Source organism: Chlorocebus sabaeus, chromosome 6, assembly GCF_047675955.1.
Source record: "Chlorocebus sabaeus isolate Y175 chromosome 6, mChlSab1.0.hap1, whole genome shotgun sequence".
In the NCBI taxonomy this organism is placed as follows: domain Eukaryota; kingdom Metazoa; phylum Chordata; class Mammalia; order Primates; family Cercopithecidae; genus Chlorocebus; species Chlorocebus sabaeus.
Genome location: NC_132909.1, coordinates 20,258,990 through 20,280,864, shown reverse-complemented (window position 1 = coordinate 20,280,864; position 21,875 = coordinate 20,258,990). Strand labels below are relative to the sequence as shown.

The following is a 21,875-nucleotide window of genomic DNA, read 5'->3' as shown; positions in this document are numbered from 1 at the left end:
CCCAGCGGGCGGCTGAGGCAGGAGAATGGCTTGAGCCCAGGAGGCGGAGATTGCAATGAGCAGAGATTGCACCACTGCACTCAAGCCTGGGCGACAGAGCAAGACTCCGTCTCAAAAAAAAAAAAAAAAAGTTCATGTTCTTAAAAAAAAAAAAAGCGAAACTCCCTTGGGAAAAGCCAGCTATCCGAAGGCATAAAAAGTACTTTAAAACTGCTGGCCGGGAGCGGTGGCTCACGCCTGTAATCCCAGCACTTTGGGAGGCCGAGGCGGGTGCATCACAAGGTCAGCAGATTGAGACCATCCTGGCTAACACGGTGAAACCCCGTCTCCACTAAAAATACAAATTATTAGCCGCGCGTGTTGGCGGGCGCCTGTAGTCCCAGCTACTTAGGAGGCTGAGGCTGGAGAATGGCATGAATCTGGGAGGCGGCGCTTGCAGTAAGCCTAGATAGCGCCACTGCAGTCCAGCCTGGAGACAGAGGGAGACTTGGTCTCAAAGAAAAAAAAAAGGCCGGGCGCGGTGGCTCAAGCCTGTAATCCCAGCACTTTGGGAGGCCGAGACGGGCGGATCACGAGGTCAGGAAATCGAGACCATCCTGGCTAACACGGTGAAACCCCGTCTCTACTAAAAATACAAAAAAAAAAACTAGCCGGGCGAGGTGGCGGGCGCCTGTAGTCCCAGCTACTCGGGAGGCTGAGGCAGGAGAATGGCGTAAACCCGGGAGGCGGAGCTTGCAGTGAGCTGAGATCCGGCCACTGCAGTCCAGCCCGGGCTACAGAGCAAGACTCCGTCTCAAAAAAAAAAAAAAAAAAAAAGAAAAGAAAAAAAAAAAAAAATTAGTGGGGCGTGGTGGTAGGTGCCTGTAATCCCAGCTACTTGGGAGGTTGAGGCAGGAGAATTGCTTCAACCCAGGAGGCAGAGGTTGCAGTGAGCCAACATCATGCCACTATGCTCCAGCACTTCAGGCTGGGTGAGAGAGTGACTCTGTCTTTAAAAAAAAAAAAAAAAAGTATAGCTGGACATGCTGGACATGCACAGAATATGGCATATGTATATAATATCTCTGGAAGAAGACTCAAACTGTTAACAGGAAATGAAAACGGATGCTAGGAGAGAAACTGGTAAAATTCACCCTTTTTTTTTTTTTTTTTTTTTTTTTGAGACAGAGTCTCCCTCTGTCGCCCAGGCTGGAGTGCAGTGGCCGGATCTCAGCTCACTGCAAGCTCCGCCTCCCAGGTTTACGCCATTCTCCTGCCTCAGCCTCCCGAGTAGCTGGGACCGCAGGTGCACGCCACCTCACCCGGCTAGTTTTTTGTGTTTTTTAGTAGAGACGGGGTTTCACTGCGTTAGCCAGGATGGTCTCGATCTCCTGACCTCGTGATCCACCCGTCTCGGCCTCCCAAAGTGCAGGGATTACAGGCTTCAGCCACCGCACCCGGCCTAAATCACCTTGACTGGCTTAAAAACAATAAACCCTACTTGATTTTATTTATGGCTGTAAGAGGACTGTGGTTTTTCCTTGTCTAGAGATTGTTTGAAAGTTCCATAGTGAAGCAAAAGTTGTTTATCTGCTAAATGGCGCTTTTGTGACGTCATTAAATGTTAACAATGTAAGGCCGGGCGCAGTGGCTCACGGCTGTATCCTAGCACTTTGGAAGGCCGAGGCCGGTGGATCTCAGGAATTCGAGACCAGTCTGGCCAATATAGTGAAACCCCCTCTACTAAAAATACGAAAGTCAGCCAGGCATGGTGGCACGTGCCTGTAATCCCAGCTACTTGGGAGGCTGAGGCAGGAGAATTGCTTGAACCAGGAGGCAGAGTTTGCAGTGAGCTAAGATCGTGCCAGTGCACTCCAGCCTGGACCACAGAGCAAGACTTTCTGGGGGGAAAAAAAAATCCCAACTACTTGGGAGGCTGAGACAGGAGAACCACTTGAGCCTGGGAGGCGGAGGTTGCAGTGAGCCAAGATTGTGCCATTGCACTCCAGCCTGGGTGACAGAGCAAGATTCCATCTCAAAAAAGAAAATTTTATTCACAGTAAATTCCCAGTGTGGGTTATTCTGAAGCACACATGCATAAACTTCAAGGTTTGTGAACTGCTTCTCTGCAAGTCACCTCTTCCCTCCAGTAGCAGTCAAAATCCTTCAACCAGGATCCTTCCAGGTGGTACCCCCCATTGCAAGGCATCTTCACAGGTTTGCATCTATACAAGTGGGAAGTTATCTACCATATGTTGCAATTATATAGATCCTTTACGTCTTGAAACATGGTCTGGCCCTTTCGCCCAGGATGGAGTGCAGTTGTGCCATCACAGCTCAAGCGATCCTCCTGCCTCAGCCCCTATGAGTAGCTTGGACTATAGGCACAGTGCATGCCACTATGCCCACATTTTTTTTTTTTCTTTTTTTGAGATGGAGTTTCACTTTCATCGCCCAGGCTGGAGTACAATGGCATAATCTTGGCTCACTGCAACCTCTGCCTCCCAGGTTTGAGCAATTCTCCTGCCTCAGCCTCTTGAGTAGCTGGGACTACAGGAACGTGCCACCATGCCCAGCTGATTTTTATTCTTTTAGCAGAGACAGGGTTTCACCATGTTGGTCACGCTGGTCTCGAACTCTTGACCTTAGGTGATCTGCCCACCTCAGCCTCCTAAAGTGCTGGGATTACAGGCACTTGCGCCACCGCGCCCAGCACACTTTTGTATTTTTTGTAGACATGGTTTTGCCATGTTGCCCAGGCTGGTCTCAAACTCCTGGCCTTAAGTGGTCTGCACCTTGGCTTCCCGAAGTGCTGGGATTACAGGAATGGGCCACTCAGCAATTCCACTGGCAGGAATTTACCTCCTCATCAGTATCAGTGAACCTGACCAAGGTATTTGTGTAAAGATACGTGTCACAGTGCTGTTTACAATAGCAAAAATAGATCTGGAAATTACCCTTTGGGACCAGGTTGAGTAAATCATGACACACCCACACAATGATACTGTAAGGGCAAAGACAAGTCACTCTGAAATGATACAGACCACCAAGGTTTTGGGGTTTTTTTTTGACACCCTGTTGCCCAGGCTGGGGTGCAGTGACGCTGTCACAGCTCACTGCAGCCTTACCCTCTCGTTGGGTTGGGGTGCTCCACCTCAGCCTGCCAGGTAGCTAGGACTACAGACACGTGCCACCATGCCCAGCTAGTTTGTTTTTAGTAGAGACGAGGTTTCACCATGATGGCAAGGCTGGAAACTTTTTTTTGAGATAGCGTCTTGCTCTGTCACCCAGGTTGGAGTGCAGTGGTGTGATCACTGCAGTGTTAACCTCCCAGGCTCAACTGACCCACCCGCCTCAGCCTCCTGAGTAGCTGGGACTACAGGTGTTCCGCAAAACCCACCTCAACTTTTTTCGTAGTGACAAGGTTTCACCATGCTGCCCTGGCTGGTCTTCACCTCCTGAGCTCCAATTATCTGCCCCGCCTTGGCCTCCCCTAAGTGCTGTGATTATAGGTGTGATGACCCACTGCGCCCGACAGAGCTTGCCTGGGCAGGGCCCAGTAAGAATGCCACTAAGCCTGCTGGATTTTCCTCAAAGACTCAACTGCTAGCACCATTCTCAGTCTGCAGCCCACCCTGCTCCTCTCAGGTCTCGGTATGCCTCCAGAGGGCCTGCGACTGTGCCCAGGCCTGCTCGAGTCTCTTCAGGATAGACAGGGAGGAAAGCAGACATCCTGGAATCCCAGCAAGTGCTGTGTTTATTTTCCAAACAATTTTATTGAAATGTGTGTGCCAAGAGTACATGGGCAGCACAAATGAATGAACAGGAAAAAGAAAAAAAAAAAAAAATCACATGTACAGTAATTTTTTAAAAGTGAAGGTTAATCTTGGGAGATATCAGTTCCCCTCTCCCTCCCCCTGCAGACTTCCAGCGTTTCCATTAAGGTTAAGCCTCTAAGAACCTAGCATTAAAAAAACAAAACAAAACAAAAAAAGGAATACAAGATCTTTTGCAAATAACAAAAACAAAAAACGGCATAAAGGAAAGAGAAATGCCTTCCTGCTCAGATGGGACTCTTCCTAGGCACCTAATTAGGAGGCATGCTGAGCGGTGGAGAAACACAACTTCAGAGTGTAAGGGTATGGACCATCTGAAAAGGAGAGAGAAGTTTGGTTGGGTCCCGTCTTTGGAGGCTCCCCAAACCCAGGTCCCCTCAATTTGGCACCCATCTCCCATTTTCTGCAGGTCAACTGCAGGGGTCTAGGAAGTGACTGCCCAACGTGAGGCTTCAGGATGAGCTAATTATTAATTATGCACGGCATTTCTCCTTCTCTTCCCTCATTCCCATAGAGAATTCCATTCCTATGTCCTTTGCCAGCCCAAGGCAGTGGGCCTCTCCCAGCAACTGGGTGGGCAAGTTTTACCTGCTGGATAGTGTTGCCTCTTTCCTAGATAACAGAGTGGCTTTCCTACCTAAACCAGTCTCTGATGCAAAGAGAGAACGCCACCTCCCTGCAGGACAAGCCTGAGCAACTCCCAAGCTGGCAGAGTGGCAGCAGGTAGTCAGGCTGGCTCTCTCCCATGAGGAGCACAGGCTGCTCTCCAGGTGAGCAGGTCCCACCTGCCTGTGTCACCAGCAGTGAGAAGATCCCCGGGGTCCTATCTTAAGGGCAGGAAAGACATCCCTGGCCTGAAGCCAGCCAACCCATTAGGTCACCAAGTTGATGCCTGCAGGACTCACAGATACTCACTTGGGTTTTTCATCTGGTAATGGTTCAGGAAGCCCAGCGTCTCCAGGGCATCGCTCTTAGATTCCCACTCCAGCAGTCCAGAGGAGCTGCGCTCACCTGATTGCAAAGGGGAAAAGCAACGGTTTTAGACTGACCCAGTAGGAACTAGGCAGCTGCCCACCAACCACCAAGTAACTAGGGGAAAGATATGGGCGCACTCGACTCACTTTTGCCTGAGAATACTTTCACAGAAGATGGCCGCTTCACTCCCAGCTCATCGCAGATCTGCAAAAGAAATAGGTAGTAAATGAACTCTGGAACAAAAGGGCCTTCACACAGGATTCAAGCAGACCAGGCCCTGCGTGACTCAGTATTTGAAGTTTTCGGGAGACAAGGCTTGTAGATTTTATCACACACCCTAAAGGCATCCCAGCAACAATGCTCTTTAATTATTAACTTGCCTGAGACTGCAAGGCTGCTTTTTCTTTTTTCGTCTCCCATTCTCAACAGCTATCTGGGCATCCTATTTGCTGAACGCAAGGCCAACATTTCATACCACAACCAGATCCACTTGAGTTCCTCCTCCCTTCCTGCTGCCTCAGTTGCCCGACTGAGCTTTACAGGGCCCCACCTTCTGATGGTATCAGGGTGATGGCACCCCAAGGCTCTGCCAATGCGGTTCTTGTGAAACTGGGCCCTCATCACTGGGCCTAGGAAGCAGCTTTCCCAGCAAATGAGCAGTTGCTCTGCTTGCCAAAAATGCAAGGAAGGAACGCGGCAAACGGTATTGCTAGGAACTTGGTGCCATTCTCACCCTTTCCAGTTTCAGAGCAGGGATCTGTATCTGTCCTGGCCTCTGCTGTGTCCCTAGCACTCAACCCAGGGCCAGGCAGCACAGGAGTTCAACAACTCTGCAAATAGGAGCTAGTTGCAGAAAAAACTGAAATGAATGGCCTACTCAGGCGGCCGTGGTGAGGACCTGACTGCCTGTGTAGTTCCACAGCACAAACCTCAAAGAAGTTCTCCTCGGTCACCTCCAGCGGGGCGTTGAAGAAGTGCAGCACATTGCTGGGGTGCTGGATGCGGTTCTTGGCTGCCTGCTCTGGGGTGGAGAACCGATTGTTCCGGGACTCACTGAAGTCTTTGTAACTGCAAGACCCATCTTCCAACCCGTATGACTGACCGGGCATGATGGCTGGCTGCTTGGAGACACTGCAAGAGGGAAGAAAGGCGAGCCTTTGTCATACCCAAAGTTGTCCCCCAAGCTTTCCCCTGTGGCCTCCAGAGGCTCAGCTTGCCCTGTGTGCCTTGGGGCACTGCTCTACAGCTGAGGCAAGGCTGACCCACTTTCTCCTGTGGTGTCAGAGAAACATCTGGGAACACACCTGCCACACCCCATTTCTGTGTGAGTGAACACCTTGGCCTCACTGTGCTCCTCTGCTGGGCCCCGTTCCCCTCCTTTTCTCTGCCCTGTACCTCTGCCACCCTCCCTAGCCTGAGCACCTACCAGACATTCAGCTTCTGCCCAAACATGAAGTTGTTGTTGAGGTGGGTAATGGCCCGGTCCACAGCGTAGCCATCAGCCATCTCCACCATGGCGGCCCCTGGCTTGCTTTTCATGAATTTCACCTTGGGGAGAGTAGCTGCAGTCAGCACCTCCGTCCAGCTGCCAGGATCCCCTCTCCTGCCCCTCCCAAGTTAGTAATAATAACCCCTGCTCTAGCTCTGGGCTCCCATGTCCTCACAGTGAATCGGGACCACTAGAAAAATGTGCCTGGCCCACACTAAGTACTCAACCCAAGGTGAGCAGCAGAGCAGAGCCTGGGTCATGTTTTTAACTGTGGGACATAACCCAACAGTAAGTCATTTAGTGAATCACGACAGAAAACTGTGCAGGAATGAGAAATCAAATCAGCCATTTTCACCATTTTGCCTGTTACACACACGTGTGATCTATGGATGGCTGTGTCTACGGTCACAAGGTCAAATACTCCTTCAGCTAGTGGTCATGTTTTTTTTTTTTTTTTTTTTTTTTTTTTGAGACGGAGTCTCGCTCTGTCGCCCGGGCTGGGGTACAGTGGCCGGATCTCAGCTCACTGCAAGCTCCGCCTCCCGGGTTCACGCCATTCTCCTGCCTCAGCCTCCCGAGTAGCTGGGACTACAGGCGCCCGCCACCTCGCCCGGCTAGTTTTTTTTTTTTTTTTTTGTATTTTTTAGTAGAGACGGGGTTTCACCGAGTTCGCCAGGATGGTCTCGATCTCCTGACCTCGTGATCCGCCCGTCTCGGCCTCCCAAAGTGCTGGGATTACAGGCTTGAGCCACCGCGCCCGGCCTAGTGGTCATGTTTTTAACTGTGGGACATAACCCAACAGTAAGTCATTTAGTGAAGCACGACAGAAAACTGTGCAGGAATGAGAAATCAAATCAGCCATTTTCACCATTTTGCCTGTTACACACACGTGTGATCTATGGATGGCTGTGTCTACCGTCACAAGGTCAAATACTCCTTCAGCTAGGTTACAATGGAGCAGTGCCGGCTCTGGAGCCAGGCAGTCTGACTCTGAGTCCTGCTTCACTTAAAGGCTATGTGAATCTGGGTGGGTTATTTGAGCCCCCCGTCCTCCACTTCCCCCGTCCATCTCATTAAGGACTAATGTGAGAAATTACACAGGTCACTACATGTAAAACACCTTTAACAGTACCTGATGAATGGCCGGGCGCGGTGGCTCAAGCCTGTAATCCCAGCACTTTGGGAGGCCGAGACGGGCGGATCACGAGGTCAGGAGATCGAGACCATCCTGGCTAACACGGTGAAACCCCGTCTCTACTAAAAATACAAAAAACTAGCCGGGCGAGGTGGCGGGCGCCTGTAGTCCCAGCTACTCCGGAGGCTGAGGCAGGAGAATGGCATAAACCCGGGAGGCGGAGCTTGCAGTGAGCTGAGATCCGGCCACTGTAGTCCAGCCCGGGCTACAGAGCAAGACTCCGTCTCAAAAAAAAAAAAAAAAAAAAAAAAACAGTACCTGATGACTAACAACACTTCACCTGTGTTATGAACTACTCTAAGTAACGGGCCAAGTCAGGAGCTACACAAAGGCTCCCAAGACCCAGATGGGTTTAATGTAAGGAAAACATCACATGGTTTCAGGTAGACAGTTAGCCACCACCAGCCGCAGTCAACTATCCCATGGGAAGGCAGAAGGCCTAGTGTTGCCAGCTCTTCAAGTTTTCAGGAGGAAATCCTTAAACGATAGTGTTTCACTACAATGGGTTCATTTTTATGTTTTATAAATCTATACTGATGTGCTAGTATTAGTACTTTTATGTGATAAAGACATTTTTTTTAAACATTCGTAATTCAAAAACAAAACAACCACATGCAGTGAGGACCAAACAAAGCCCATCTGCAAGCAGGCTGCCTGGGCTCACTGAGTCACTCACTCCGGGCCTGCCCGCCTGGCGCCACGCCAGGCTCCCCCTGGTTCTTCCCCCTGTGCTGACTGGCAAGATACAAGGCTCAGTGAGGAACCCAGCGGGCCTGGCAGCAGCTCACCTTCTCCACATTGCCATACAAGCAGAAGACATTGAAGACTCGATCACAGTTCATCTTAGATTGATCCAAGCCATAGACCATGAGCACAGGGCTGTCGGCGTGAGGGCCATACTCGGGTGGTGGGGGAGGGGGTGGGGGGTGCCCATACTGGGGGCCGTAGCGACTTGGGCCCCGACGGTGACCCCCCACTGGTGGACCCATCCTTCTCCCTTCGTAGTGAGGTGGGGGGGGCCCGTAGCCCTCATCATGGTAATGGCTGTGGTACCCACCGTGGGGCCCTCCTGGGGGGTGGGAAGGAAAGAGAGGGAGGACGGGTGAGAATTTGCACGGCGGGCGGCGGGCAGAGGCACATGAGCCACGGGAGTCCACGGAGGGGAACCCCCTGCCCTCACCATATTCTGCGGGGTGATCTCCCAGGAGAGGGGGCTGCCTCTGGCGTTTGTTGGGGTTGCTGCCAGGGTCACCTGTGGACAGAGAAAAGAGTTAGGAGTCTCACTCAGAAATTGGGGTCTCTCCCTCCCTCCTGACTGCACAGGCTGATGAGAGTCCCCCAGCTCCTGCAAACCCCCCCTTCCTCAAGGGCTGCGGGGCCTCCTTTTGTGATCTGACCTATGGCGGGCATGAAGCCCGAGCCTCAAAGCTGGTGCCCACTCCCTCCCCCGCTCACACCAAAGGGTTGGTCTTGTTCTGTGAAGGACAAGGCCAGGTTCTGTGCTCTCACCTGCCCTGACCCTGGGAGAAAGCCTAGCTCCCAGGCCCTCTGGGGAACCTGAAGCTGCTACAGAAACTGATATATTATAGAGGACCAAAAGCAGCTTTCTAAACTGACTCCCAATAAAGGGAGAGTAGATTAAGAACAGGAAAATAACCCAGGAGGGAAGCAAGCAAGCTTGCCCCACAAAGCCCCCAAGGTTTTAGTAGCTCCAGACTGTCTCTGTAGATCCCTTCTTTCTTAATCCCAGTCCCCCCTCCCTCCCAGTCCCGCCAGCCCAAGAGGGACTGACTGTAGGAGCTGACAAGCAGGGCAATGGCAAAATCAGTTCAAAGAAGCAATCATGTACAAGGTATCGACATTCCCACACCCAACAATGGCGCAGATCCACCCGACCCCAGCAGTTTGTAATCACTGCCGTTAACTTAGCGCTTAAGTGGCAGGCACTGGGCTAAGCGCTTTACAGACATCACAGCTTCTCAAATTCCTCACAACAACCCTATGAGGTAGGTTCTGATATTTCAGCCCCATTTTACAGATAAGAAGACTGAGTCATTAACTTTTAACTGAGCAGTTAAAAGACGCTTGGCCCAAAGTCACAAAGCAAGTCAGTGACTGAACCAGATTTGAACCCAGGTCTGGCTGACTCCAAAACCCAGGGCTCGAAACCACTGCCCTTTCCTGCCACCCGGCCTGGGTTTTGTTATCAGTCATTACAAAGATGGAAAAGGACTACTTACAGCAGAAGTACAGAGTACAATGTCCATTTGTCACAAAAAACAAATCTGTATTTTCTCTTACCATTGGACGCTTCAACAGTGAGTTAGCACAGTTCTGAAAGATGGCGTCCCATCAAACATACACTGCGACCCTGCATCACATGGTTTTACAGTCATAAATACAAGTCACGGTACACATCCGCTACAATTTTTTTAAAGAATTGTTTTAAAAGTCAGTATTTTGATTAAATCAAAAATGGCTCACAGATGTTCTGTCCTCAGAAGATATCAGAAAAGTGGAAATAAAGGTGTATGAAGTGGGTAGTGTCCCTCCATGTTGTCACCTCCTCACATATGTGCTGCAGTGCGGTGGTGCGGTGCTTCTGGCTGTGTAGCGCTCCGTGTGCGTGTCTCCTGGTATGAGGTGTGCCAGTGGCCCCACTACGCTCGCGCTTTTGGCCTTGGGAGCGCACCTGGTTACCCGGCAGCAGGTAACTGTGTGCCTCTGAGCTGTTTGGCTGTCTGGTTTTAGGTCTGTTTTGTTTTTTTTGATTTTTTTTGTTGTGGTTAAATTTTTTTGTTTCTGATCTCCAGTTGGTGCAGATTATGTTGGCAGCCGGTGACTGCAGAAAAAATAAAAATATCAAAACAGAAAAAAAAGAAGGCCCTCCCCAAACCAAAGGACTTAAAAAACAAAACCCATATGGCGAGGAATGGAGAGAGGATCCTATTGTCTTGGAGGCCCATGGAATCTACTTCCGTCTATGAAACGTTCTCCGAAAAGAGCACCGCTCGCTGGCTGGCTGGGACAGCTCTGTTCTCTGTGTTTCCTACTTCTGTGTACATTCTCGGGTTCAAGTTTGCTTGGATTTTGACTTTTTTAATGTTTAATAAAAAAAGCAGTGTCTGCTGCCATGTTGCGTCTCTTTCTCTCTTTGTCTCTGTATGCCTCTGTCTCTGTGCTTGTAGCTGTTCCTTGGAGCGCGGTGTGGTGTTCTTGATGTAGTGAGCTCAAGTCTGCAGCTGTTTCTGGGGACGTGGTGGAGGCTGCATGTTCTGTTCTCTCCAGGAAGAGCTAGTGGTTTTCTACCCTGTGTGTTGGTGAGCAATGTGCAGAGGCAGAGCCGCTGAAGTATGGTTCCTGAGGGGTGGCGAAGCACCGCCCTCACTCCAGGTCACCTCATCAGCCCTCGTTTTTTTTTGGGCCCCAGCCTTGGGGCTGCCAAAGCTGAGAGGCATCAAAACCAATGCACAGCCAGCCCCCTGCCACTAGCCCCTGCCGGTCTGCACATCTTCTATTTATGTTCCTTGGAGAAGAAATGGTTGTTGCCATGTTTCTGTTAGCAGTCATGTAATGCCATTGCCCGCTCTGGTACATTCACTTGGTCACCAATTTGCCTCTGACCTTTGGAGGGAGCAGCCAGGCCCACAGGGCCCACTGTGAGGATCCTGGGGAGAGTCTAGCCCACCCTGCCCACTGCTTCCCAGATGCAAGGGCGAGCAAGACAGGCCTGCCTATGAATGGGGGGCTTTGGCCTCTCAGGGCCTGTGCGATGTCAGCATCGAGCCTCCTCCCTCAGCCCATGGCCTGGTCCGACGTATCAGACCAAGACAGACACAGAGATGGATGGTCTTGTTGGGGGGCTGCCGCTGTTTCTCATAGGCAATCCTCCACCTCTCCCTGCTACCAAAGGCAAACCATTCTTGACAGACACTAGGAAGGGGGTTGTCCATTTGGGCCACCTGCAGAGATGTTGCGTCCCCTCTACAAATGATGTGAGGCATGTCCGCCCTGGTCCAATCCAGAGTGTCTCACCTCCACAGGGTCAGCTTGCTCAAAGGCTCGCTGCAAGAGCCCGGGAGATCTCATTGCCCCCCATACTGTCACTTCCCCAAATCAGACCCTCTCAACAACACAGAACAAGAGGACAATTCCTGGCCCACCAAGAATGGAGTCAGTGACCCTAACCAGACTCTCAAAAGAGCCACTGCTGATTTCTAAGGCCACCCCCATGCCTCATCCTCAGTGAGGCCCTGCTCCCCACCCGTCCAGGCTTCTGCCTTGCCTCTGTATCCTGGGCAGCATCGGAAGGCCCCAAGCAGCAGTGAAGACCCAAGGAGGCCTCTCACGCCCCCTATCCCACTAGGATGTCCAAGAGCTGACCCCAGGGCCCTCCCATGTCCATGGGGAGCCCAATGGCATTACATAACCCTGAGCCCAGGCCTATGAAGTGCACTAGTCGAGTGAAGGCAAGGCAGGTATGTTTAGAACAAAGTGGCCATCATGATTACCTTGTCCACTGAGATTGGGGTTTGTGTAGTCCCAAGTATCCTGATCATTCTTGAACACATTCAAGCGTGTAGGCTGCAAGGACAAGACAAGGCTTGAGGTCAGCCATGCCCCAGCTCACCTGGAAGCTGACGAGGGGCAATCAGTCACCTCCCAGACGTACCTTTGCATATTCGATCTTCAGAGTGCAACAGCCAGAATAGATATCAGCCCCATTGAGAGAGGCTTTGGCCCGCTGGGCACTTTGAACAGAGTCAAATGTGAGTCAAGTTTAGGAAAGTCACATCACAGGAGATCTTGGAGAAGGGCTTCAAGTTACCCCAGAGAGGGATAAGGACAAGGTGGTATCCTAAGACTGTGGTACAGGTGGAGGCTTTGGGATTAGCTCACTGCCCAGTCACTAGCCTCAGGTTGAGAGACCAAAATGGTGTTGATGGACTCAACGCTGCCCTGGGTGAGCAGTTACTGGCCAGAGTTCTCATAATCTGCACCCCCACCCATGGCTACTAGCAACCTCTTCTGCCACACCACCTTCTCCATCTCAGCCCTCTGGCCCTTCGACTAAATCTGAAACAACCACCCAACTACAGCTCTGCCCTGAAAGTCCATCAGTGGCTTTTTCCTGCCTCTGCCCCAAGCATCATATCGCTGTCTAGGATGCCCTAAAAACTTCTTCCAAACCCGTCTGCTTGCCAGCTACTCTGCGATCCTCAGATCTTTCAGTTTCTCCATCCAACACAAGCTCCTTCTGACTTTACAACCTTTGCAAAGGCTGTTTCCTTCACCTTGAGTATCAGCTCCTATTTGCTCATAGAAATAGGTCATCACCTCCTCAGAAACCTTCACACATGCTGCGCCTTTTTTTTTTTTTTTGGATATGGAGTCTCACTGTGTTGCCCAGGATGGAGTGCAGTGGCAGTGTCTCGGCTCACTGCAATCTCCGCCTTCCAGGCCCAAGCGATTCTCTTGCCTTGGCCTCCAGAGTAGCTGGGATTACACGGGTTCACCACCATGCCTGATTAATTTTTGTATTACTAGAGACAGGGTTTCACCATGTTGGCCAGGCTGGTCTCAAACTCCTGACCTCAGGTGATCCGCCCGCCTCGGCTTCTGAAAGTGCTGGGATTGCAAGTATAAGCCACTACACCCGGCCCCACATCCCCTTTTAAATAAATTCCTTTTCCCAAGGGTACATTTTCTCACGACCTCTTGAGACTATGTTCCCCAGATCTTGGTCACTCGTATTTGGCTTAGAATAAACATCTTTAAAAATAAATTCCTGGCCGGGCGCGGTGGCTCAAGCCTGTAATCCCAGCACTTTGGGAGGCCGAGACGGGCGGATCACGAGGTCAGGAGATCGAGACCATCCTGGCTAACCCGGTGAAACCCCGTCTCTACTAAAAATATACAAAAAAAAAAAAAAAAACCTAGCCGGGCGAGGTGGCGGGCGCCTGTAATCCCAGCTACTCGGGAGGCTGAGGCAGGAGAATGGCGTAAACCCGGGAGGCGGAGCTTGCAGTGAGCTGAGATCCGGCCATTGCACTCCAGCTTGGGCGACAGAGCGAGACTCCGTCTCAAAAAAAAAAAAAAAAAAAAAAAAAAAAAAAAAAAAAAAAAAAATTCCTAGCAGGTGCGGTGGCTCACGCCTGTAATCCCACCACTTTGGGAGGATGAGGTGGGTGGACTGCCTGAGGTCAGTTCGAAACCAGCCTGGCCAACGTGAAACCACATCTCTACTAAAAATACAAAAAACTAGCTGGGCATGGTGGTGGGGGCCTATAATCCTACTAGGGAAGCTGAGGCAGAAGAATTGCTTGAACCCAGGAGGCAGAGGTTGCAGTGAGCCAGTATCACGCCACTGCACTCCAGCCCAGGCAACAAGGGCTAAACTCCATCTCAAAATATAAATAAATAATAAAAAGAAAACAAAAATAAATTCCTTTGTATCTTCTAATACATGCTTTCTCCCTTAAGATCTGCACGTCCACACAACATGCCTCATTCTTTAACAGCCTCCCCACTCAGTCACTGGGCTCTGTGAAGGCATCCGGTACATGGCAGCCACTCCCATGGCCAGTAGACACATGCTGGCTCAAAGAATGACCACTGTCAAGCCCTGCAAGAGTCCCTACCCTAAGGAACACCTATTGTCCAGCAAAGGATATTCCACCATCGCCTGAACTCCATTCTTCCTGAAAATGACAATTCTCTGGACAGGGCCACAAGGATTACAAATAGTGTAAAGAACATCCTGCAAAAGTAAACACAGGCAAGATGAAGAGGCACTGCCAGGTCAGTCTGGCTTAGGGGAGGGAACGAGGGGAGAAAAGGAAGAAGGGAGACCTCACAAGAAATGCCTGCTGGCACGCACCGTGGTGATCGAATAAATGGGGTTCAGGATGGTAAAGAGAAGCACACTGTTCACACTTCGGGAGTCATCCGAGTCCCCGGGGCGGGAGATCTTCTGGCTGGTGGAGTAGTTGACAAAAGCTGGGTGACCAGCAATGTATATTTGGTTGTCGGCTGCGTAGTTCACTGCGTTGCAAGCCCCCAACACATCTTCAAACTCCACCAGTGCTTGTCTCTTTTTAGGCATTACCACCACATAGCTGGCAAAGAGAACACAGGTTTCAATCCTCTCAGGAAAATGGAGACAGGAGGAGGGTATCATTTGATTTTTTGAGAACTGACTCCTCCACAGTCTCTGGACTCCTCTGCAGCCCTATCATGGTTATGGTTCCCCAACCTGAACACCCCATGACACAAGTAGTACCAAAGGCCAAAGAGGTCTAGCTGAGCTGGACCTCCTCTGGGAAGCCTTCCTGACCTCTCCTCACCACACTAACAGATGCCGCCCACAGGATGGCTTCTTGAGCTTACGCTCTCACAGTGTAAATCACTCTAGGAGAGCAACTTTCTAAGAGAAGGAATCCAGATACAGCTCACTACTGTATCTGCAATACAGAGCATGCACCAAATATTCAGTAACTACTTGCTGAATGAAAGAACACTGGCCAGGAGCAGTGGCTCATGCCACTAACCTTAAAACTTGGGAGGGCTAGGTGGGCAGATTGCTTGGGCCCAGGAGTTTGAGACCAGCCTGGCCAACATGGCAAAACCTTGCCTCTACAAAAAAAATATAAAAATTAGCCAGGCATGGTGGTGCATGCCTGTAGTCCCAGCTACTCAGAAGGCTGAGGCAGAAGGATTGCCTGAGCCTGGGTAAGACTGCGCCACTACACTCCAGCCTGGACCATAGAGCGAGACCTTGCTCTGTCTTAAAAAAAAAAAAAGAGAACACTGACGAGAAACTACAAGGCAAAGGAAAAAGGAAGGAAAGAAAAAGGATCATGGAACTTGCTGTAATCTGACAAAAAGTACAATGGCCAACCCAAAAGCAGAGGGGCCACAGAACCTAGACCAGTATGGCAACGAAATCACTACTTCCAACCAGAAATCGTGGACACACAAGGGCACCAAAAAGTCAACTCTGGAAGCCCAACTCCTGGCCTCCAAGCCCAGTACCTGATGGGTCCAAACTCCTGCAAGGCCTCCACAAGGTCAGCTTCCACCACACCGTCAATCAGGCCCCTGATGTGGACAACTGGGGAGGCAGGGGTTTTGTGCGGGTCATCGTAGTTCTCCTGAGAAAGGAAGCAAAAACAAGAATTCTTTTCTTGCTGTACAAGATGACGGCCCACTGGCCTTTGTGCTGTTGCAGACCCAGTCAGATAAGACAGTTGGATGTCATCCAAGAAGGATGCACAGAACAGACGAAGGGCAGCAATTGAAGTCAATCAGCCCAAAAGGATTCTGGGTCAGCAGAACAGTGGTCCTGAGTAGGTGGTCACTTGCCCTCTGGCTCTGGCTGTAGCTTCTGAGGAAGGCAGATGGAGAGAGGACCACACAAGTCCCAAATATTACGTTCTTCCAGGGACCCCCCTCTCTTCCCACTGGCCCACCTGACCAAGGAAACATGAGAAAAGAGTAGCTGGAGGAGACACACTGGGAGGAAGGGCTCTAACAGCTATCTGCTACAGTTTGAATGAGGACATCCCCTTTGCATGTGCCCCAAATTCCTTGCCCTTTCACTGGCTCAGCCACCATCACCTAGCTAAGTACACCTGTTCGCCACCACTCACACCTAGGTTCAGTCAGGGCAAAAAACAACACGTGCCCCAGAAACTGGGGCAGCCAGGCCAGTCTTGACCCCTTCTAGTCTTGAATCACCCTCCCACCAAAATCTGCTTTGGAAATTACTGCCTAGGTCAGACTAAGGAAAAACAGGACAAGAAAGGTCTCTTATTTATTTTTTGAGACGGAGTCTCACTCTGTCACCCAGGATGGAGTGCTATGGCATGATCTTGGTCTACTGTAACCTCCACCTCCCAGGTTCAAGCGATTCTCCTGCCTCAGCCTCCCGGGTAGCTGGAATTACAAGCCCCCGCCACCACACTCAGCTAATGTTTTTGAATTTTTAGTAGAGATGGTATTTTGCCATGTTGGCCAGGCTGTTCTTGAATTCCTGACCTCAGGTGATCTGCCTGCCTCAGCCTCCCAAGTGATGGGAATACAGGCATGAGCCCCCACGCCCAGACGGAAGGTCTTTTAGAAAGACCAGGAACTCCAATCCATACCATTAAGAACCAAGACTGCTCCTTCCTAGAAGTATCTTACACCCATCCACAGACAAAAGCCTCTGGTCATCAGGAGGAAAATTAACTCTCTCTCACCTCTCCTGGACTCTGGGACCAGCCCCCTGTCTGAGAATCACTGGGCAGAAGAGCGTGGAATGGGGGTAGAATTGGATTCTATTTCAGGAATGAACCACCCGAACCACAGCGGGAGGCACTCCCGCCAGGTTAGCAGTTCCCACAAATGGGAGTTCTAACTCCAGCCCTGCCCCTCACTAGCAGTGCCACCTACAGTAATTTACCTCATCTCTCTCCTGGCCAATTTCCTCCTCTGTAAATCGGGAATCCCAGGATCTCTCCCAACCTCACAGAGGAGCATTAAGGACTTTCAATTAAGATGTCTTTAAAACGTGTGGGACAAGGCCTGACGAAGATTAAAACGCTAGCAACTCACAACCCCTAAATCCCAGAAAATCCTGCAAATGGGCTGCACTGGAAGACTTCAAGATCTTGGAAGGAGTGGGGACTGGGCCGCACTCCAAAAGCAACGACTAGTGTTTTCGGAGGGAGTGATTACAAGGGACCGAAATTCCAGCACGGCCAGGGAGCAGTTTCGTTTATCAAATCCCCGGAACTTGTGATAGTTTCAAAGTTTCGCTCAACTCCTAAAAGGCTAAAAGTGCATTTAACAAATCCTCTTCCCATTTTCAATGTCTACAAAAATAACGGAGATACTCTGTTCTAATATTTAGACTAAACACATCCATTGCTGTATAGAAACAAGGCTGGGCCTCAGAGATTAAGCTGCCATCGGACGTAATTCCCCACTCCAGAGGACAAGGCCGCCGCCCACCCGTTCCCGCTCACGAGGCGCTCCCCCAACCGCCCACGAGGCCGGGCGGGAGAACTGCGCCTGCGCATGGGGCCAGCGAAGAAAATGATAAAGGGGAAAAAAACCGGCCGGGCCTCGTGCCCGGCCCCCACACGCCAGCCCGCGGCGCCTGCGCCCTGGGCCGCTCGCCTCACGAGCTACTTCCTCCGCGCCCCCCCCCCCAACCAGCTCCGGACCGCGCGCACGCGCAGGCGCCTGTCCTCGCGCAAACCCCGCCGTTTGCCCAACGGCCGCCCCTCCCCCACACCGTCAACGGCGCGATGGCCTGAGCGCGTGCGCAGAAGCCCCCTCAAAAAATAAAATGCCCTCAAGATGGGAAATTGTCCCGCACTTTACGGCCTTCCCGGCTCCTAGGGCCCTGGCCTCACCCCGCCGCCGCCGCCGCCCGCCGCCCCGGCTCCTCCACCGCCACCGCCGCCGCCTCCGTGCTGGTCGCCGGCGTTGTCAGTCTTGAGCCGCTTAGGGGCCCGGCCGCCCTCACTGCCGCCGCCGTAGTAGCGGCCACCGCCGCCTCCGCCGCCCGCCGCCGCCATCTTCACCATCGCTCCCGACCGCCTCCGCTGCTCGTCCGGCTGCTGCCTCTGCTCCAGCCGCCGACGCCGCTTCTCCGCCCGGGGCAGCAGCCTCCGCGACATGGCGGCGCAGAACCCGCCTCCCCCCGCCTCTCATTGGGGGAGGGACACGCCCGTCACCCGCCGCCCCCACCCGATAGGGGGAGCCACTGGTCCCGCCGCGGGGGGAGGGTAGGCCTCCACACGCCTTGCGCGCTTATTGGACATTGCCCACGCCGTTCTGCAGGAGGGCCCGCCCTTGTTTGTCTGAGACACTCTTTATAGGTGATCGCTTTCTGCCAGTCATTCCGTCGACCCCGCCGCCTTAAAATAAAATCCAATTTCATAGGTCGGATTTCTGGCGCGGCTGGCCTCCCTAAAAGCACCTGATTGGAGCGACGCTCTAAACCTCCCAAGAATCCCCGCCTCCCTCCCACTTTCATTGGTCTCTTCGCTAATCCGTCAGTACCCAGTCACAAAGACTACCTTCCCGCGCCACTTCGCAAGGAGACAAGGAAGCCCCGCCCTTTTTTGGTCTCTCTCCAGTGGTTACTACAGATGCCCATTCTTCTGCGTCTCCACTGATTGGTCAATGGAGAGTGGAGCGCACCCTCTCACCAGATGGTAGGACTACTGATACGCTCTGATTGGATAAAATGGGGAGCCCCACCCCAGCGTAGGCGCTCTTTGGTGCAGTCTACGAAACCAGCGAAGGCGAGAAGGCATGCGCAAATATGCTTTCAGGCACCGCCCAGAGGCGGGGCCACCCCTCAAGAGAGTGACGGCCTGGAATACTGGGAGTATTTACAGAGCGGCCGCTGTGTGTGCGCCGGAAGGCTAGACGAAGATTGACAGGAACTCCCAGGGTATCTCTGTCGCCATCACTATACCCTGTTCCTCTCTACCTCTAGGAAGAATTCTTAAAATCCCAAATCTTAGCCTTTTCCTCAGTATAAAACCACTCGCTGCTGCCGACTGTCTTCGGACCCTATCCAGTTCTAAATTCAGCTGCAACGCCTTTCGGTTTCCCTTGGGAGAAGGCTCTTCCGAGCACTCTCGATCTGTGCCCGTGCAGTCCCTTCCACCTGGGATAGTCCCTCCACTACCCCTCCTGCGGGAGCTAAGGGCCAAGTCATCTAGTCTGTGCGATCTAAATTCACAGGCCCCTGCCATCCCAGACCCCCAGCCGTAACTCGGGCCAGTGATTTTTACCTGACAGCTCGACCCCTCTGAGCACCACAGGAGGCCCTGGCCCCGACCTTGGAGAGGGTGGCCACCTACCAAGCGCCCAGTGCAAGCCCCCTGCACAGGGGAGGCGTTCTTGTGATCTGTGCTTGCGTCAGACCTTTCTTCCTCAAGGGCGGGGTAAGACCACCCGCACTGCCCCGAGAGAATGTCGGAGGCTATCTCCAGACTCCAACTAAACCCAACTGGCGAAGCCTGGGGGTGGAGGAGACAAGCGCCCCAGTTATCACGCGCAAGCGGAGGGGTCAAACGGGGATTAACCCGGGATCCTGTCCTACGGAACATAACATTATGGGGCTGCCCGCGCCGGGTTGGCGGGGGGAACACCTTATCGAAGCTATTGGCAAGTGACGATGTCGCCAAAGGGGGAAAAAAATAGCGAAGCTAGCGTCGTGAGAAATGCGGGGGGCGCCTCAAAAGTGCTCCAGGACCTTTCCGCCTGGCTGATGGGGGCTTTCGAGTTGAGGTCCAGGTGGAAACTAAGTTTGAAATGGAGGCCGTGTGTGGTGGCTCACACCTGTAATCCCAGCACTTCGGGAGGCCGAGGCGGGAGGCTCGCTTGAGCCCCGGGGTTCGAGGTTGCAGTGAGCCGTGATCGCGCTCCTGCACTCCAGCCTGGGCGACGGAGCGAGACCCAGTCTCAGAAAAAATGGGGTCTATGGCAATACAAGAGGGGGACAGGCGTGGTGGCTCTGCCGGTGAAGGAAAATAAAGTTGGGGGAGGGGGCCCTGCTGGGGACCTCGGTCAGCTCTCGCGGACGCCGGGAAGATCCGAACACGCTGACTGAACAGCGACGGAGGCGGGGCAGCGTCTGAAGCACGTGACCCGCGTGACGGGAGGAGGCGGGGCCGGTCGCGACGAAGGGCGGGGTCGCTCGGTCCCAACGTCAGCGGAATGCGGTGGGGGGAGGGGGAGAGGGGGGCCCCTCCCCTCCCCGCCCCCGCGCCCGGCCCGGACGCCCCTCGCGCCGGCGCGCACGGCCGGAGCGCGGCGGTACGGTGTCCCCTGCGCCGCACGTCCCAGGCCGCCCGGCCGGCCTGGTGACCCGCACCCCCAGCGCTCCCGGCCGCCGCCCCGCCCCCACCCCGCTGCTCGGACCCCGGCCCCCGGTCGCGCGCGGCGCCGCCCGCCAGTGCCCCGGTCACCCTCCCGCACCCCTCGCCCCCAGCCCCTACCAGCTCGGCGGCGAGCCTGACCGGCCGTCCCAGATCGAAAAGAGCAGACACTGGGAAGTTTTGGGAGAGGGAGGGGCGGGCCTTAAAGGGACCACGACCTTTTTTCAGCCCCGTGGGAGGAAGAAAAATTGGGGGCAGGGGGCGCGGGAGCGGGGACACGGTAGGAGACCGAGGGTCGCCCCGCGGGGGAATGGAGGAAACCAGGCAAGGAAGGAGCGGGAAGACCTTGGAGCCGCGGTGTTCGGGCTCCGCGTCCCTTTTCCCCAAAAATCCACCCCCGCCCCCCGCAGACGGAAAGTCACGCAGTTGTTTGAGACTCGCGCATCTTTCCTCCTGGTCAGGCAAGTGTTGTTTTGGCTGAGGCAAGTGTTTGGGGTGTACATTGCTAACATAAGAAAATGGGCTGAAGGGACGCAAGTGACTAACCCAGGATGCCACAGCTTGCATGGCGGGGCTGGTCTGACGCCGGAGCAGACGCATCACCACTGCACTGCAGGGTCTATTAGGGTGATGGGGTAGGCTGTAGAGTTGGGGGGTTCAGAGCAGGGGACTGGAGCCACCCTACCGGGGTTCCAACGTGGAAGGTGCATTTACTGTCTCTGTGGCCTTAGGAAAGTAACTTAGCCTTCTTCATCCGTTAGGGGGATGGCAGTAGCAGCTTTGTCTGGATGGTCATGAGGAATACAGAGAATGGAAACGGGGGACCTTAGAGGCCTACCCGCATTTCACAGTTGAAGTAAAAATGACCGAGAGGGTGGAAGAACCGCGGAAAATTACCACAGCTGGGCAGCCTCTGAAAGAGCAAGTCGCTCCGTTCTTAATCCACACAAAGCTTAATCTGACCCTTGCAGATCCTTGTAAACCCATGTCAGCCGGGCACGGTGGCTTCCCCTGTAATCCCAGCACTTGGGAGGCCAAGGTGGGCAGATGGCTTGAGGCCAGGAGCTCGTGACCAGCTTGGGCAACATGGCAAAGCCTTCTCGCTACATAAAATACAAAAAATTAGCTGGGTATGGTGACGTGCAACTGTAGTCCCAGCTACTGAGGAGGCTGAGGTGGAAGGATCATCTGAGCCTAAGAGGTGGAGGCTGACAAAGCGAGACCCTGTCTTAGAAACAAACAAACGATACCAAAAAAAAAAACATGACTGGGCACCGTGGCTCACGCCTGTAATCGTAGCACTTTGGGAGGCCAAGGCAGGAAAATCACTTGAGGTCAGGGGTTTGAGACCAGCCTGGCCAATATGGCGAAACCCGGTCTCTACCTGAAATACAAAAATGAGGCTGGTGTGGCAGCCACCTGTAATCCCAGCTACTCAGAACGCCGAGGCAGGAGAATTGCTTGAACCCCTGAGGTGGAGGTTGCAGTGAGCCGAGATTGTGCCACTGCACTCC

At 52.9% G+C, this 21,875-nt stretch overlaps 1 protein-coding gene across 3 annotated transcripts; it reads right to left on the bottom strand.

Moving 5' to 3' along the window:
- Nucleotides 1–3,728: 3,728 nt before the first annotated feature.
- On the bottom strand, nt 3,729–20,542 carry HNRNPL (heterogeneous nuclear ribonucleoprotein L). Of its 3 annotated transcripts, none has more exons than XM_007996720.3 (13): nt 20,482–20,542; nt 15,509–15,627; nt 14,355–14,592; nt 14,149–14,234; nt 12,147–12,243; nt 11,986–12,058; nt 8,655–8,726; nt 8,263–8,543; nt 6,217–6,338; nt 5,720–5,921; nt 4,937–4,994; nt 4,731–4,826; nt 3,729–4,129 (listed from the first exon to the last, which is right to left on the bottom strand). In XM_007996720.3, the coding sequence occupies exons 3-13, from the start codon at nt 14,577–14,579 to the stop codon at nt 4,071–4,073; spliced, it is 1,371 nt and encodes a 456-aa protein (XP_007994911.2). In that variant the 5' UTR covers nt 14,580–14,592; nt 15,509–15,627; nt 20,482–20,542; the 3' UTR covers nt 3,729–4,070. The 3 variants fall into 3 exon arrangements, with proteins under 3 accessions (XP_007994911.2, XP_007994914.1, XP_007994912.3); XM_007996723.3 differs by lacking the exon at nt 20,482–20,542 and adding an exon at nt 17,878–18,165; XM_007996721.3 differs by lacking the exon at nt 20,482–20,542 and adding an exon at nt 17,878–18,165 and having other exon boundaries at nt 8,263–8,726.
- Nucleotides 20,543–21,875: the final 1,333 nt, after the last annotated feature.